The following is a 17,106-nucleotide window of genomic DNA, read 5'->3' as shown; positions in this document are numbered from 1 at the left end:
CCCGTGAAAAGTCACGTGATTTCCATTTCCACACTTCGAATTCAGTTTGGCCAAGCACATGGATTCGGCCAAAACCAAATCCTGCTGAAAAAGGCCGAATCCTGACCCAAACCAAATCCTGGATTCTGTGCATCCCTGCTTGCATTCTTAGGTGTGTGCAATGTTTCATACAAGCCTATGGAAGATCTGTTGTTGTTGTCCCTCAGTATATAGAACTGGATGTTGGACCTTACAGGGATAGTTCTATGTAAAATGAATCATATTCCATAGAAAAGGTTTGTGCAGTCACAAAGGATATTAGACACTGTTAATACTTCCATTACATAGATGCTCTGCTGAACTCAAAGGGCATTCAAGGTCATTCAATTGTACTTAAAGGAACAGTAACACCAAAAATGGAAAGTATCTTAAAGGAATGACAACATAATGTATTGTTGCCCTGCACTGTTAAAACTGGTGTGTTTGCTTTAGAAACACTACTATAGTTTATATAAACAAACTTCTATGTAGCCATGGAGGCAGCAGTTGAAGCACGGGATACACAATGGATAACAGATACTCCAATTGTGTACAACAGAGCTACAATCTATACAATCTACTGTAGAGTTTCTGAAGCAAACACACCTGTTTTAACAGTGCAGCACAACACTACAACACTATATTTGCATTACATTAAAAAAGCTTTAATTTTTTGGTGTTACTGTTCCTATAAAGGGGCAGTATAAATCAATATATCTTCATTCAACAAGGGCACAGTATATAAAACATGTGCTGAGCTGATGTTTGATTTGTGAACTGCCCCCCCCCCCAAAAAAAAAAAAAAAAAGAATGTGTCTAAATGGGGAACTAATCCTGAAAACAAAAGTGTAGCATAAGCTTCGTCTCACAGATATGAGAAACCTTTTGGAATCTATTTAATGAGAATTCTGTGCATTTCTGTAATAATCATGTTACTCTTCAGTACCCCTCTCCTCTCTTTATGCAAGATTCACAGATTGTTAAAGGACAAGAAAAGCTTTATTCACTTGGGGGTGCTGTTTACGCTTATGGCACCGGACAGCCAAGGGATCCCTGTGCCATGACAGAGGATGACGCTCAGTGGAATAGTACCCTGTACTGGTGCATTTTTCAGACAAAAAGCATACCTCCCAACATTTTGGAAATAAAAAGAGGGACAAAAAAGTTGCCGCGTGCAGTGTGGCAAATATTTTTGGACCACGCCCCCTAATTTTATTTTACAAAATTTGGCAGGTTATAAAAGTTTGAACATATTTCTGTGTTGTTTTTCCAGTTATTACTGTCTTGCTAATGAAGGTGAATTGTCCTTTAAGCTGTGAGTCTAACTTCTCCCAAGAGACACGTTATCTCATATTGTTACAATTATTTATTTGCTTATCTCAAAATTGCTACAAAAGTATCTTATCTGCAGCTAGGGTTGCCACCTTTTCTGAAAAAAAATATCGGCATTCCTATATATTTATCTTCTTTCCCAATTAATAATATTGGGATCAGCCATCATTTTTACCGGCCAGGCCAGTAAAATACCGGCCAAGTGGCAACCCTATCTGCAGCTGTGGCTGTTTTGAGCTCTCTGTCAAAAGCCAATTAAGTTAGAAACATTGTTTCTTTTTCTGCCTGTTCAGTGCAGAGAAAATCAGGACTTTTGAGTACAAACGAGGGACTGCGGGTTGCAGTACAAACGAGGGACTGTCCCTCTAAAAACGGGACAGTTGGGATGTATGCAAAAAGGAGTGATAGAACACAGTCCAAGGTAATGGATTATAATCACTTGAAGTGCCCCATCCTGGTGAAAAATACTTTTAAGTTGCAATTTTTACGAGTTTCCTTTTAATTTTTTTAAGGCATTGTTCACTTTTAGCATGATATAGAGAGTGATAGAACCAATTTGATATTGGTTTTAATTTTTTTAAATTATTTGCGTTTTTTGAGCTATTTATCTTTTTATTCTGCAGTTTCAGAATTTGCAATAGGGTTGCCACTTTTTTCTAAATTAACTCCGGGCAGGGGGTGGGGTGGATGATGTCGGGGGCGGGACTGATGACATTGTGTGCCGGGAAGGTGACATGGGAGGGGTGAGCTGATGATGTGGCGATCAGCAATTGGCTGATTGTCATGCCATTGACTGCAATGTCCTGTCCGAATTTCCTAACTTGGAAATCCGTGCAGGCAGCTTTCAGCAGAATAGCCCTTCCAAAAACCAGGCCTTCCTATATATTTAGCTTTTTTCCCTATTTTAACATTAAGATCAACCATCATTTTTACCGGCCTGGCCGGTAAAATACCAGCCATGTGGCAACCATACGCGCGGATTAGGGTCACATCCCCTAATTACTATGTCTATTTTACAAAATTTGGTAGGTTATGAAAGTTTGAACACATTTCTATGGTTTTTATGTGTTATTACAGTTTTGCTAATGAATGTGAATTGTCCTTTAAGCTGCGAGTCTTTGTTCTTATCTTATCTAATAATGTTACAAAAGTATTTTAAGTATGTGTTCTGGGGTCTCTGCCAAGAGCCAATTAAGTTAGACTTAGCAGTTCAGTTCAGCAGATCAAAGAGAAACTTGGAAACATCAGTACAAATCTGTGGTTAAGCTGTCAAGAGCGGGACTGTCCCACTCAAAACGGGAGTTGGTGTCCGAGTGAAAACTGGACAGTTGGCAACCCTAGAACTGTAGCATTGTATTCAGGCCTCTCCTATTTGTATCCCAGTCTCTCTTTCAAATCAGTGTGTGGTTACAAGGGTAATTTAGATCCTAGCAACCAGATTGCAGACATTGCAAATTACCCTTGTAACCATGCACCGATTTGAAAGAGAGACTGGGATACAAATAGGAGAGGCCTGAATACAATGCTACAGTAGGTAATACAAAGCAGCAATAATGATAAGTGTAGCCTTACAGAGCTTCTTCTTTTTTTTTTAAATGAGGACAGTGACCCCTATTTTCAAAGCTGAAAAAAAAGCAAGTGATTAGAAAAAATAAGGAAGTGGAAACGTTGCTTAGAATTGGCCATTTTATAACATACTAAAAAGATATGTGAACGTTCTATTGAAACAGGGCCGTGACCCGCCCACAAGCTATATGCATTTCAAAAGCGAGGGGGTTAAACTTTAAAAGCCCAGCCTCTTTCTTTGAGACGACGCATTTGATTTTAGCCAATAGAATTGGCCGGGTCATCGCTTTGACGTCACGTCCTGTGCCCTCCATTTCTTCATTGTGCTTAAACCCGGGGCTGCTGTGTGTTGCCTGTGTTCTTAGAGGAGAAGGGCAGAACAATTCACACCCTCACAGGATCTCAAATTGCCTTCGGTGCAGTACAATCAAGGTAAGAACATTTTTTCTTCGTTGATACAGGAAGTAACGCAAAGCCGGGACTTCTTCCACATAACATGGCGGCGGCTTCTTTGTTTGCTTCGCGCCTTTGCGCAGTTTGTCTGCAGGTGGAGTTTAGGAACCGTGGGAAAGAATGTGTGAATAGTAGAAACGCTGTGGCCCTTCGCTCTAGTAATCTTTACGGCGGCCTCTGTATACAAAGACTTGTTCTGCAGCGGTAGTAGCGTGTTTACTACATCTAGTGGCTGCTTTGTTTAAAATGGCCCCTTTGCTTGAAACCTCCGTGTCTATGTGATAATGGCTGCAGTTATTGTGGTGGGGCAGTTCTTGGTAGACGCAGAGAGCAAGGATGGGCCTTGTTTATAGAGCCAAGATGGCTGCGCAGTGGGTACATAACTAATAGGCACTCGCTGCTATAAAAAGGGCTCCATAATAATCTCTGTGGTGCCTGCATCTTCCACCAGTGTGTTTTGTTCAGAATTGTTCTCTAGAGACAACAGGCCCCCAATTAGGAGTAAATAGTGGCTGATGTTTGAAATGAGCCCTGTCAGTTAGTTGTATGTAAAAAAAAAAAAGTGAATAAACAATCCTAATTTCCCATTCAACAGATGTAGGGAATCCCAAATATTGAAAAGCAACCATATGTTTCTGCTCTCAGGGACCATTTCCCTACCCCCTTAGTGTTTCTCTTTCATGCAACCCCCTCCTACCTTGTTTCTTTGTGAAGCAATGGATGCTGGGACTTTAAGTCTTTACAAAGCATATGTGCACCACCCACTATAGAAAGCAGAGGGGCTTCTACTCCCAGAACCCATCACTTCACAGTGGAACGAGTAAAGGGACGGACGGCATGAAACTGGTCTCAACTGCCAAAAATGAAGATTATTGGAGAAGTGTTTTAACATTTTCTTTTACATGTCAAAAAGAAAGGGATACTATTAGGTTACAGAATATTCATTGGAGGACCTACTTTGGTTAAGATTTTCAAGTAGGGTTGCCACCTTTTCCGGAAAAAAATACCAGCCTTCTATATATTTATAATTTTTCCCTATTAAAGGACCAGTAACATAAAAAAAAATGTTTAAAAATTCGTTAGTGCACAACGAAAAATAAACACTAAGACAAAAGAAACTTTTATATAGCAAAGCCTTTATTAAAAAATAACTTACAGAATGTCCACTTCCTGTCTGCTTCAGAAACGGCGAAAAGGCGACCATCCATCCTGCAACGATCAATTTCTTCTCCCTGGCTAGTCACTGACAGGCATCGCTTTCATCCACCTGCTGCTGTGTGTCTGTGGCTGCTGCTCCCGCTGTTTGCCCGTGACTGGCTGCTGACACTGCTCCCTGCGCTGACTCTGCAAAGCCGTCCCTTTCCCATGGTCTGAGCGCAGCCGACACTTCAGTACTGGTGGCGGCGTAGTGCAGGAAGCGGAGGGGTAGCGGCTGGGGCAGGGAGTGGTGGAGGCCCGGGCAGTCCGCAGCTCGGCGCTACCACCTGTGACTGCCCCAACTGCTATGAAGCTGAGGTTCTGTCCCGCCGGTGCCGGCGATTCATGTGCAGCTGCTGCGCAAATGAGTGCGCAAAGCTTTCTGCGGCCAATGAGTCACTGTTGCATCAGCCTGGCGCTGAGTGTTTTTACGCCGCCACCAGTACTGAAGTGTCGGCTGCGCTTGGACCACGGGAAAGGGACGGCTTGGCAGAGTCAGCGCAGGGAGCAGTGTCAGCAGCCAGTCACGGGCAAACAGCGGGAGCAGCAGCCACAGACACACAGCAGCAGGTGGATGAAAGCGATGCCTGTCAGTGACTAGCCAGGGAGAAGAAATTGATCGTTGCAGGATGGATGGTCGCCTTTTCGCCGTTTCTGAAGCAGACAGGAAGTGGACATTCTGTAAGTTATTTTTTAATAAAGGCTTTGCTATATAAAAGTTTCTTTTGTCTTAGTGTTTATTTTTCGTTGTGCACTAACGAATTTTTAAACATTTTTTTTATGTTACTGGTCCTTTAATAACATTGGGATCAACCATCATTTTTACTGGCCAATTGGCAACCCTAGTTTCAAGCCTTAACAAATAAGTTAAAGAAACATAAAATGGCCATGGGGAAACAGGGCAAGTTATGTTTAGAATGATTAGGTTGGCTACATTATGATTTTGTTAATGTTGCTCAGATCTTTAATAATGCAGAAAATGTTTGCTTTTCAGTCATGGATCGAGAATACGGATCATATAACCAAAGAAGCGTCAACTCTTATGGAAACCAGTCTTTTTCCATGGATGAAATGGGTGACAGGTAATTTGCTTTTGGACTTCTAATTCTTGTATTTTTTTCTGTTAAGTGGCAGGAGATTGTAAAGCCAATTGGAAGTATCGCTGTTGCTGAGTGCGTAAAACAAAAATGTAGGTTTAGGGGGCTTATATGGTAAGGCTATTATTCACCCAGGTAGTGATTTGGAAAATTGCAGGTCTTTTTTTTTTTTTTTTTCCTTCATGCTAACCATTGCTTCTTAATCACTGAAGCAGTACAGAAGTTTTTTTTCTAAGTGGTGTCAATACTTTTTCTTCGTTCTTGCAAAAGTTTATACAATACCTATACAATTACCATTTAGACATGTTGGTATGCGACAGCTGATTAACATTCACAATATTGCTTTCATGGGCAGACTGTCTAGTTTATTATTGCTTTTTAATAATTTAAGTCATTAGAATGCAAACAACTCTCCTAGTTTCTGGCAGGGTTTTACCTTACACATACACCATCCTCTGAACATTTGTTCTTATAAAGTATACAATTCCACACACGACTGGTGACAAGATTTCTTTGGTTGAGGTATATGAATGAAATATTCTCCTTAACCAAAGGTGCAGGCTAATAGAGACAGAACTCAAGTTGGGGGTAACAATAGTTTAAAAAATGCCAACTCTCTGTGCTCTCAGTCTAAGGCTTTAATGGTTTTTCCTAAGCTCAAGACTAATGCCACACTAGGCTGACTCTCTGTCTGCTGCTAAACGCAGGCGGGATTTGGCCCTACAGGGCTAGGCTGATGCATTGATCAATTCAGCATTTATGTGGCATTGGTAGACTGATGGTACATTGTGTTTTCTCTGCAAGTCTATTTAAGACAGTGGGAAAAGTAGAGAAGCTGCTACTTCCTTTTATTCACTTGAAGGGGAGAAGCTTTTTAGCCTGAAAATGCTCTGACCATCTTTGGACTAAGAAATACCAGCGCTGTCACGAATTTCCCATTCAAGTTGTGAAAAACTTCCATTTACAAAAATAAAAAAATCTTTGATTTATACAAGTTTCCTGTGCTAATCTCTGTAGATATTCTCCTAACTTTTATTTTAAATACACCTTTATTGTAATAGTTTTGTCTAGCTTCTGCCCCCATTGATGTATGTTGCTAGCGAATTGCCTGGTGGGTTGAGAGGCATCTACTTAAACATACTATGGTTGCCAATGAGCTGTTATCTGGTAGCCGTAATGTATTTGCGTTTTTTTTTATGTTTGATTTCTGATCTTCAGTTTAACACTTCCCTTCCCTGTTACGATTTCCTGAGGAAATCTTATGTGCGACAACTAATTGGTTTGATGTGATCAAAGAACCTTTGCTTCTATTGCATGTTGAAGTAAAGCCTAATGCAGGAAAAATGTAGAAAAAATTGAAATTTGAAATATTTCTATAACCTTTTTTTCTTGTAAATGGCCCTTTCTGTGAGATTACTCCTACCCTTCTATTCCACCAAACAATAGGAAACCTAAATAAATAAATAACTCAAACTGGCATGGAAAAATTGTCAGCTTATCAATGCAAACCTTAGAAGATCTAGAACTATTTGCTTTTTTAAAAAAAGAAAAAAAAGGCCACTATCGTAACTATCTTAAACATGTAATATAAGCTTTATATTATGGAAGCTGATTGACCTTTTTTGCCCTTATGGCCACTATCCCAGTAAGACAACTTGACCATCAGGCCCTTCTGGTTTTTTACTGTGGTCCTCTTAACAAAACTGAAAATACTTTGCCTAAAAAAATCTAATTCTGAACTTTCTCAGAATTGATGACTTTTAATTGCAGTTTATCATAGTGCATCCTTCACCTATTTTAAGGTTGGTAGCTCAGCTACCAAAAAAGGTACTGTAGTCTCTAGATGGTGTAACTGAGGTTACCTGTCACTTATATATATGCCCACTAAGTGACCGTATGTGTTTCTTTTGATATTTTTTCATGTGAATTTTTTTTTCTTCTAAATCTAGTTATTTGTGTTTAAAACAAACCCCAAGATACCTGATTTACCTCTGCTTTTTTACTAATACGTGATATATTTCTTCCCACTGAAAGAGGGCAGGGGTAACTTTAAAAGTGAATAAATATTTTATACAGAGCAGTGTTTGAAGATTTTCACATGCGCATAGCAAGACTATACTTATAGACCAACATTTTAATTCTGCTTTTGATTTGCAGATATTTAGCAAATTTCTCATTTGCACGGTTATTGGGGGTGCTGGTGTTGTCTTGCATAAATTCCTGTATCTAAAATGAAGTATGTAGTTACCCTGCATTATCCCAAGTTTTCTCTTAAAGTTGATAAATGTCAACAGATGCTTTATGTGCTGCACTGTATTACTTGGTAAGCTTACTTTATTTTTCTCCTCACAGCAATTTTTCCAGGTTTGGACCTTATGAGTCTTATGACTCCAGGTCTTCTGTGGGTGGGCGAGATCTTTACAGATCTGGCTATGGTTATAATGACCACGAACAAGGCCACTTCGGAGATAGTTATGATGGTCGATATGAAAACCCCTACCGGAATAGCGTTGACTCTTTTGAAGGTAGAAGCCAGGGCGGGTCTAGCTGGGATCCATCTTTCACACGTTCAAAAGTGAGGACTGGGTTTATGGAGGACCGAGGAAGAGACAGTTACTCTTCCTACGGCAGTTTTTCTTCACCCTATATGAAGCCTGCAGCAGTAGGCTCTCGGGGGAGAGGAATGCCTGCTTATCCCGAAAATGCGTTTGGCGGCAGAAGCAATGATGCTTTTGGAGGACCATCAAAAGGCAGAGGTCGTGGCAGAGGAGTAAGTACAGAATCTTTTCAGATTCTTTTTGATAGTCACTTTGAATTATTTCAACACCAGAACTTTAAAATGGCACATTGTCCATAGTGCATTGGATATTCTCATTTAGGTAAATGTAAAATCTCAATCTCAAAGCTTTTAACGCAGTTGTGCTTCAAAAGCTAAAACAGGATATTTTGGTAAGTTCTATATGAAAAGTAAAAATAAACCTGAGCAAAAATTTGTGTGCAACATATAAGGTTATATAAGGATCTGCCGTTTTCCTTGACTACCTTTAAGCACACAAATTGAATCACAAAAGGTTAAATGAAGACCTTTTTGAAGTTCTGAGCAGGTTAAAGGTGCAATGTATTCTAAGTATAATTCTAAACGTTTCCCTGTACTTTCCTGGAATCTTCTCTTCCTGTTTGTCTAGGGGAAATAGCCATTATCCTTTTCTAAAATTGCTCTCAAACAGCTTTGCTTTGTATGGGATGGTCCTATAATCAGTGATTAAAATTTCCACAAAAATAGTCTCTCCTTGAGGCTTCTGTTTAATGTCTGTTCTTGAAGGGGTTGTTGCTGGTGCTGCTGCAGGTTTTTTTTTTGTTGTTGTTAAACTAGATTTTGCAAATGCATTGCACCTTTAATAAACACTTTAATATTTGTCATGTATGAATGTATTTTTTTTTTTTTATTTATTTTTTTTTCTTTGGGCATGACTTTTTTTTTATCACCTCTTTCTTTTTGGACATTTCTCTGCTTATTAATTGTCAGTTCCAAGTGCCGGTTCAAAGATACATGGTAAATGTTTACACCGCTGCACCTATGTATTTAAGCTATTATTCCTGGCAGCATGTTAACTATATTAAAAGCCTTCTGGGCTGACATTTGTGCCCTATCAATAAAAATGGTACATGAATCTGAGGGGGAAGAAGCATGGGGCCCTTGTAATCCAGCAGATGTGGTGTTAATTGCATATTGGTTAAGAGTGGGGCTCTGGTAATGTCCTGACCCAAAAGCTAAAATGTTTATACACCTTTGCTTTTTAAGGCATTTGCTTATCAGCTGCAGAATTTTCTGCATATTTGAATACATGCCATATGCATGGCAAGGGCCAGTTTGCACGAAAACATGCAGATACGTTGGCAATGTGCAAGGGAAAATGTAAGACGCACTCAATCATGCTTCTCTTTGTCAGTAGTGGATTTCTAATTGATAAATGTGACATAACATTGAAGAAAATCACTGCATCGGCTAACTTGAATTTACAATGCTTTCAGCAAATGCCTGAATATGGTGTAATGCGGAGACACAGGGTTGTTGTTGAATATAAACATCTTGGTGTAGCTGCACGAGGAGCTGCAAGAGGTGTTAAAAGGAAGATGGCACCACCTTTTAAACCTGTGGGGTTCTTTGGCAAGAAACAGAAGTTGTCTAAACCTGGAGCAAATCAAAACAAAAGTGTCCCACCACCAGGTATGTCTGTGACATGGTTGCATCTTTTTATACCAGAATTTATATTTAGTCATTATTGGGCATATAGCAATGTGTGTTTTGAATGCTCCTCTGCTGTTAGCACAAGGAGTGACTGTTAAAAAGAATTTTATTTTTGGTCACGGCTATAAATAGTGAAATGAGAAACACTGACTACAGCAGAAGGGGGGGAATCATGGGTGGACCACTTCTCATAAATGCTTAAGCATACAGGCTTTTTTTTTTTTTGTTGCAAAGTGAAGCCTTCAGAATTTCAAAGGTATTTACTTGTCTCATGCCATACACACAGCACTGCCTAGATACCCAAAATAAACATTTTAATTCTCACATAAGGCTTCATGGGCGGAGACATGCAAATCACTCCTTTATGTCCCTTTGGCCAACTATGCATCCAGAACATGGACACAGCCTAATGGTTCAAAGCCATATATCCAAACTTAGAGACAGCCTGTTTCAATCTTGTTAGATCTCATGCATTTGTGGTGCTTTGTGTGTCTTGATAGGCTTGCTTATTAGTTGGTTAGAACATTATTTCGGCATAAAGAGTCCCAATAAACAACTAAATGTCTAAAGGGTGACTGATTTGGAATCTCTGTGACATTGTTTATGGGCAGCTTTACTCATAATCCGGGAAGCTGTTCATTAGACTTCAGAATGTCCTCACTAATTTATTATTGCTGGCAGATATACAATTAGTTTATTACTGCTTTTCAAATTTTAATGTGCAGTAGAAATTTGATTGGATTTTTATTTTGGGCACAGCTGAAAAATTAAGTGAGGAAGAAGAGGAGAAGCGTCGCACAGAAGCAAGAAGGGAGAAGCAAAGACGCAGACGAGAGAAGAACAGTGAAAAATACGGAGATGGGTACAGGTCTGACTTTATTAAGTAGATTAGTTGCAGAAGGTTGAAAATGCAGTTACTTGTTAAGGGGCAGTGTACACCTTTGCTGAAAGCACAATAAATATGGCTTGTGTAGGCCTGTTCTTTATAACAAAGCCCTTAAATCTATCTTGAAAATACTAACTTAATATAAACTTCAATGCTGAAATTTATAAAATAAAATTGTGTACTGCTTCTGAAATAAGTTACTCTTGTCTCTCAGCATCTGATGCCTTCATGCAGTGGGGTTGGCAGTCCAATTCTTGAAAGATCTAGCAGATGCTTTAGAGCTCACTCATATAATTGATTTTATTACAAATAAAATAACTGACCCAAATCCTGCATGTAGATAAGACAGGATTTCTGGTGATTTTAAGAGAGGCCCCCCCCCTCCTCCAAAAGGCTATATAAAACTTCCAACTGCATGAAGAGACAGATGGGGGAGCAAAGTTCAACTTGATTATTTCAGCAATGGGTCAGAATTCTTTGATAGTTATTTACCCATTTCTTTTGGTCAGTAGAGCCAAAGTTTATTATTTTTTTATTATAAGTTGGCAAATGGTTTCCTTATATTATTTTGCGCAATAAATACAAAAGTACTTGAGCAATGTGTAAAACAATAGGCAAAACATCCTATTTATTGAACTCGTGTTGAAAATTGTGTACATTGCCCCATTTAAACATGAACTGCAGAAGAGTAGGATTTCAGGGTCATATGAAGGTATCTGATTATGAAGGCGCTTACTCTTTACTTCTGACTGCTCTGTTACACAAACAGGGTGGGAAATTTTGTCTGAATGCCAGTGTTCGCAATCCTAACATTTTTTTTTTAAAGGTTAGTGTAGTAATAAGCTGCACCAATAATAAGTAGTGTCGCTGTTGTTAGTGTAGTAATAAGCTGCAGCTGTTGATCCTGTGTTTTGTTTGGTCACCGTAAGCGTAATTATTTGTAAGGCAGTTAGCTTGTTTTAATTTAGCCCGCATTTTACTTGACTTGTACACTTTCAGGACTGCATTCACATGCTCTTTCTGCAAGTTTCGATCCTTTGACGAAAAAGGTATTGAAGAACATTTGACAAGTGCAACACATCAAGAGATGTTGGATCACATTCAGAAGCAAACCAAGTTTGACAAGCCTGTCATGGAGTTTTTGCATGTAAGTGGAAAATTCACTTGTCAAACAAATATGATCATGCTTAAATAAGAACTGACCCCTATACAAGTTGGTTATTTAATCTATTTTACAATTTTTTTTTTTTTCTTTCCTGTTGCAACTCCTAATTTAATGGCCACCTATCGCCTAATCATTGTTAGCCAGAACCTCTGGGGTGGAAATACAGTTTTGCATTCCAGATGAAGGAATCCATACTATATTGCAGAAGCATAAAGAACAAGCGCTCTCTCATTACATACATGGGTGTGACCTAACATGGCTCCCTGCTCTGAGTGCTCTTGGTTGTATTTCATCTACAGCTATCACTCGTACTGCGAATTAGATTTGTTTCCAGCGTGGTTGAGTTTTTTTGCAGTAGATAAAATTGTTGGGTTGAGGAAGCACACCAAAACATCATGTATATGGTGGGGTGTGTTTAGGTGAAGAACTATATTGGAAAATCACCAAGCAATAGTAATAGTAAATGTACTATTGTGACTGTTCCCCCTTAAGACTTCAGTAACTTTTTACATACAAAGGCAGCTAAACTAGATGCTTATATTAAGCTGAAAGAAGAGAAGCAAACTGGTCTTTTATTTTCTCAGATGCTACAACAGTAATGCACATCTAATTCTGCCTTTTCTCTTGCAGGAATGCATTGTAAATAAGTTTAAAAAAACTGTGGCACGTAGAGTCCAATCTGTAGCAAATGAGGCCGCAAAGACTTTGGAGAAAGATGTAATGGAAGGTAGGTACATTTTATCTGTAAATATTGATCTCTTACAGCTTTTTCCTTGAGCCACCATTTTGTGATGATCTGTCCATTCTCAGAGATCACACTCTAATTGTAACAGAAGGAAGAACCTCTGGAGACGGAGCTCTGGATATTTATTTGCTGATTTAACCGTGTGTTTTATGTGTATGCACAGTGCCTCATATGATTGCATATACTGCTTAATTTTGTGTTTTTCTAAAAATGGTTTATTTAGATGAGTTATTTTACATATGGAAGTAGTGATTATACCTCAGTAATTTTTTTGTTCAAGTGATGGATTTTTTTTTGTCCCCCCCTTTTTTGCAGGTGTTAATCCAGATGATCACATGATGAAAGTTGAAACTGTGCACTGTAGTGCTTGCAGTGTGTATGTCCCAGCATTGCACAGCTCTGTGCAGTTGCATCTCAAATCTGCAGACCACTCGAAGAGCAAACTGGTAAATCACAATAATACTTATTTGTATGTCACTCTTACAGTAATGCATGGTGGATTCAACTATTCATTCTGTGACTGTTTTTGTGTAATGTTCTAGAATGTTTCCTATTCCTCACTTATTTAAGAATCGTTATTCTCAAGTAATTCAATGTACTTTACACGAAAGGGATTTAAAAGATTTGAGATGTTTAAAGTCCTCTGCTCCTTTTTGTCTTTAGACTTATAAAGAACAAATAAAAAGGGAAAGTATTTTGACTGCGACAAGCATCTTAAATAACCCACTGGTAAAAGCAAGATATGAGCTTTATTTGAAGGTAAGTAGTAATCTTGGTTTATCTTTCAAGATTTAGTTTCCTGTTCAGAAAGGTTTAGCAAGCGACACCTTTATTTTATAGGTGAAATTGAAGTGACCTTCATTTATCTGTAGTGTTGTAACGGGTTGCTCCAGTAACTAAATATTGCAAACTGGTATGGAGCTGTTCATCTCCATTTGCATAAAAAACATAAACTTTTTCAGAACAAAATGTTTGCGATTGTTTTAAATAAAGATCTAACAAATAAGCACCCAACTTGCTACTGCTAAACCTTCATAAATCAAGAAACCATACAGTATATAATTAGTTACAGTATTTGTTACTGAAATGTGCTCTAAGGTCAGCAAACCCTGCAGTTATACACTTTCTGTTAACTGCTCTGCTTAGATATCCGTGCTGCAAGCCCTACTAGCAAGATGGATTTTAGTTTTACTCTGTGGGTGAGACACTTAGGTTTTCTGTTTTAAAACCAGTAACAAGCTTCAGGGGTGTTTTAATACAGGTATGAGACCTGTTATCCAGAATGCTTGGGACCTTGGACTTTCCGGATAACAGATCTTTATGTAATTTGGATCTTCATACCTTGAGTCTACTAGAAAATCATGGAAACATTAAAGGGATACTGTAATGGGAAAACTTTTTTTTTTTTCAAAATGAATCAGTTAATAGTGCTGATCCAGCAGAATTCTGGACTGAAATCCATTTCTCAAAAGAGCAAACAGATTTTTTTATATTCAATTTTGAAATCTGATATGGGGCTAGACATTTTGTCAATTTCCTAGCTGCCCCAAGTCATGTGACTTGTGCTCTGATTAACTTCAATCACACTTTACTGCTGTACTGCAAGTTGGAGTGATATCACCCCCTCCCTTTTTCCCCCTAGCAGCCAAGCAAAAGAACAATGGGAAGGTAACCAGATAGCAGCTCCTTAACACAAGATAACAGCTGCCTGGTAGATCTTTGAACAGCCCAAAATAGTAAAAACCCATGTCCCACTGAGACACACTCAGTTACATTGAGAAGGAAAAGCAGAAGCCTGCCAGAAAGCATTTCTCTCCTAAAGTGCAGGCACAAGTCACATGACTGGGGCAGCTGGGAAATTGACAAAATGTCTAGCTCTATGTCAGATTTCAAAATTGAATATAAAAAAATCTGTTTGCTCTTTTGAGAAATGGATTTCAGTGCAGAATTCTACTGGAGTAGCACTATTAACTGATTCATTTTGAAATTTTTTTTTCCCATGACAGTATCCCTTTAAATTAACCAATAGGCTGGTTTTGCTTCCAAATATGGACTCATTATTTTAGTTTGGATCAAGTACAAGGTATTGTTTTATTATGCTGGAGACATGGGGTTTTCGAGATAAGGGCTCTTTCTGTAATTTGCATGTCCCATACCTTAAAGTAATAATCATGTAAACATTAAATAAATCCAATAGGCTGGTTTTGCTTCCAATTAAGATTAATGATGTCTTGATTTGGTACAAGTTACTATTTTATTACAGAGAAAACATTTTTACATTGGATTATCTCATTATAATAGACAATGGTAGAGAACGTTTCCATAATTCAGAACTTTCTGGATAACTGATCCCATAGCTGTACTTTAATATTGTACAGGTATGGGATTCGTTATCTGGAAACACGTTATTCAGAAAGACGTGAATTAGACAGACCATCTCCCATAGTCTTTATCCAAGTAATGTGAATTAAAAAAAAATAAATAAAATTCTTTTTACTCTGTAATAATAAAACAGTACCTTGTACTTCATGCAAACTTAGATATAATTAATCCTTATTGGAATCAAAACCAGTCTATTGGGTTTCTTTAATGTTTACATGATCTCTAGTAGACTTGAGGTATGGAATTATGGAAAGATCTGTTATCCAAAAAACCCTAGGCGACGAGTGTTCTAGAGAACAGTTCTTCTACCTCTAATAGGTAAATTCTCATTGGAGTAACTATATCCATTGATCTAACTTTAAACTGTTACAGGGTGAAAATCCATTTGAGACTCAGCCAGACGAGCAGCAGCAGGAGCAGGAAGAGGAAGAGGAGGAGGAAGAGCAACAAGAGCAAGTGGCAGTCTCAGAACAAGAACCATCAGAACAAGAAACATCCGATGAACAAGCAGCTGCTATTGCAGCAGAACCTGAAGGGGAAGACTTTACCTGTGATCCACTGACCACGACAGATGAAGTTTGATTTTGTGGCACTAATCATTCTGATGGCAAATCCTTGTAAATTAATGTTGTGCCATTCTATTTTTAAACCTGCTGTCATGGGCATCTTTATTTTGCAGTTTTGTATTTGATACAAAAAAATATGCTTATACTTTTGTGTTTATAAATTTACATAATACAGAAGTTCCTGGTGCAATTTTAAGATGTTAATAAGTTTATTGGTCAGGCTTAATATCTATTTTGCAATGTCCGTTTTATTTTACTTTGTGGTTTGTTTTTTTTTTTTCCATGCAAGGTTCTAGTAATTTTAACAGTACTGTGAAGTCTTGGAATGTATTAGTACAGTGTAAAACTGGTTGCTCTTGGATAATCTGTGTAATGTGGCAGTATACTTTTTTTTTTTTTTACTTTTGCATTGTTTGCTACTTCATAATGTCTCAGAACTAACAATAAATCTTAAACTTTAATGCTTGTCTTCTAGTTCAGTTCATAGAATTGCTATTGGTTGCTGTTTGTAACACCTGTGTTTGTTCTATCCATATTTTATAACATCTGGAAAGTTGCTGCACTCGCATCAAGTACCCTATTTAAATAACACATACAGTTGAGTTCAGAATAATAGCAGTTTGTTTAAAAAAAAGAAATGTGACTAAAACTCAATCCTTATAATAGCTTTTATTTCCATACAAGCAAATGCATTGGGAACACTGCACACTCCATTCCAAATCAAAAAGTCAAGAAAAATGTATCAAATCTGTGTTATTCCTTTACAGAAAGTGAAGAGAAGGGAATATTAGGCTGTTCCAAAAAAAATAGCAGTGTCTGCATTCTTCTTTACAAACGCACAAATTCACTGTATAAACTGCAAAATGTTTCAAGATTTTGCTTTCCTTTGAATCGCTGAACTAATTAGTTGTATAATCAGTGTTTCTGAGAACTGCTGCACATCTGTGTTACATGGGAGTCCATCAACTTCTGGCACCTGTTACATTCCACAATTCTTCTGCATTTCTTGGTTTTGCCTCAAACAGCATTTTTGATGTCACCCACAAGTTTTCTTTTGGATTAATGTCCAGGGATTTGGCTGGCCACTCTATAATCTGTCTTGTTGATCTGGAACCAAAATGTTGCTCATTTACTGGTCTGTTTGGGGTTGTTGAATTGTTGAAACTTCCATTTCAAGTGCATTTTCCCTTTGGCATAAGGCAACATGACCTCCAAGTATTTTGATGTATTGAAACTGATCCATGATCCCTGGTATGTGATAAATAGTCCCAACACCATAGTATGAGAAACATCCCCATATCATGCTTGTGCCACCATGTTTCACTGTCTTCACACTGTATTGTGATTTGAATTCAGTGTTTAGGGTTCGTCTGACAAACTGTCTGTTGCCCCTCGACCCAAAAAGAACAATCTTGCTTTCATCAGTCCACAAAATTTCTCTTTAGGCCAG

At 38.2% G+C, this 17,106-nt stretch overlaps 1 protein-coding gene across 2 annotated transcripts; it reads left to right on the top strand.

Annotated features, from left to right (window-relative positions):
• The first annotated feature begins 3,176 nt into the window (after positions 1-3,176).
• znf326.S (zinc finger protein 326 S homeolog) lies at positions 3,177-16,117 on the top strand. Of its 2 annotated transcripts, none has more exons than XM_018259237.2 (10): positions 3,177-3,348; positions 5,561-5,648; positions 8,016-8,433; positions 9,696-9,891; positions 10,672-10,780; positions 11,798-11,945; positions 12,594-12,690; positions 13,024-13,154; positions 13,372-13,467; positions 15,463-16,117. In XM_018259237.2, the coding sequence occupies exons 2-10, from the start codon at positions 5,563-5,565 to the stop codon at positions 15,670-15,672; spliced, it is 1,491 nt and encodes a 496-aa protein (XP_018114726.1). In that variant the 5' UTR covers positions 3,177-3,348; positions 5,561-5,562; the 3' UTR covers positions 15,673-16,117.
• Positions 16,118-17,106: the final 989 nt, after the last annotated feature.

The sequence above is a fragment of the Xenopus laevis genome, chromosome 4S, assembly GCF_017654675.1.
Source record: "Xenopus laevis strain J_2021 chromosome 4S, Xenopus_laevis_v10.1, whole genome shotgun sequence".
NCBI lineage: Eukaryota > Metazoa > Chordata > Amphibia > Anura > Pipidae > Xenopus > Xenopus laevis.
This window is presented reverse-complemented; position numbering and strand designations above follow the sequence as displayed.

What these genes read in the sequence shown, in the direction of transcription:
- znf326.S (XM_018259237.2), top strand. Translation starts at nt 5,563, where the DNA reads ATGGATCGAGAATACGGATCATATAACCAAAGAAGCGTCAACTCTTAT. An exon ending in CTGTCATGGAGTTTTTGCAT is followed by an intron (nt 11,946 to 12,593) that starts GTAAGTGGAAAA and finishes TTTCTCTTGCAG; the next exon opens with GAATGCATTGTAAATAAGTT. An exon ending in GGAGAAAGATGTAATGGAAG is followed by an intron (nt 12,691 to 13,023) that starts GTAGGTACATTT and finishes CCTTTTTTGCAG; the next exon opens with GTGTTAATCCAGATGATCAC.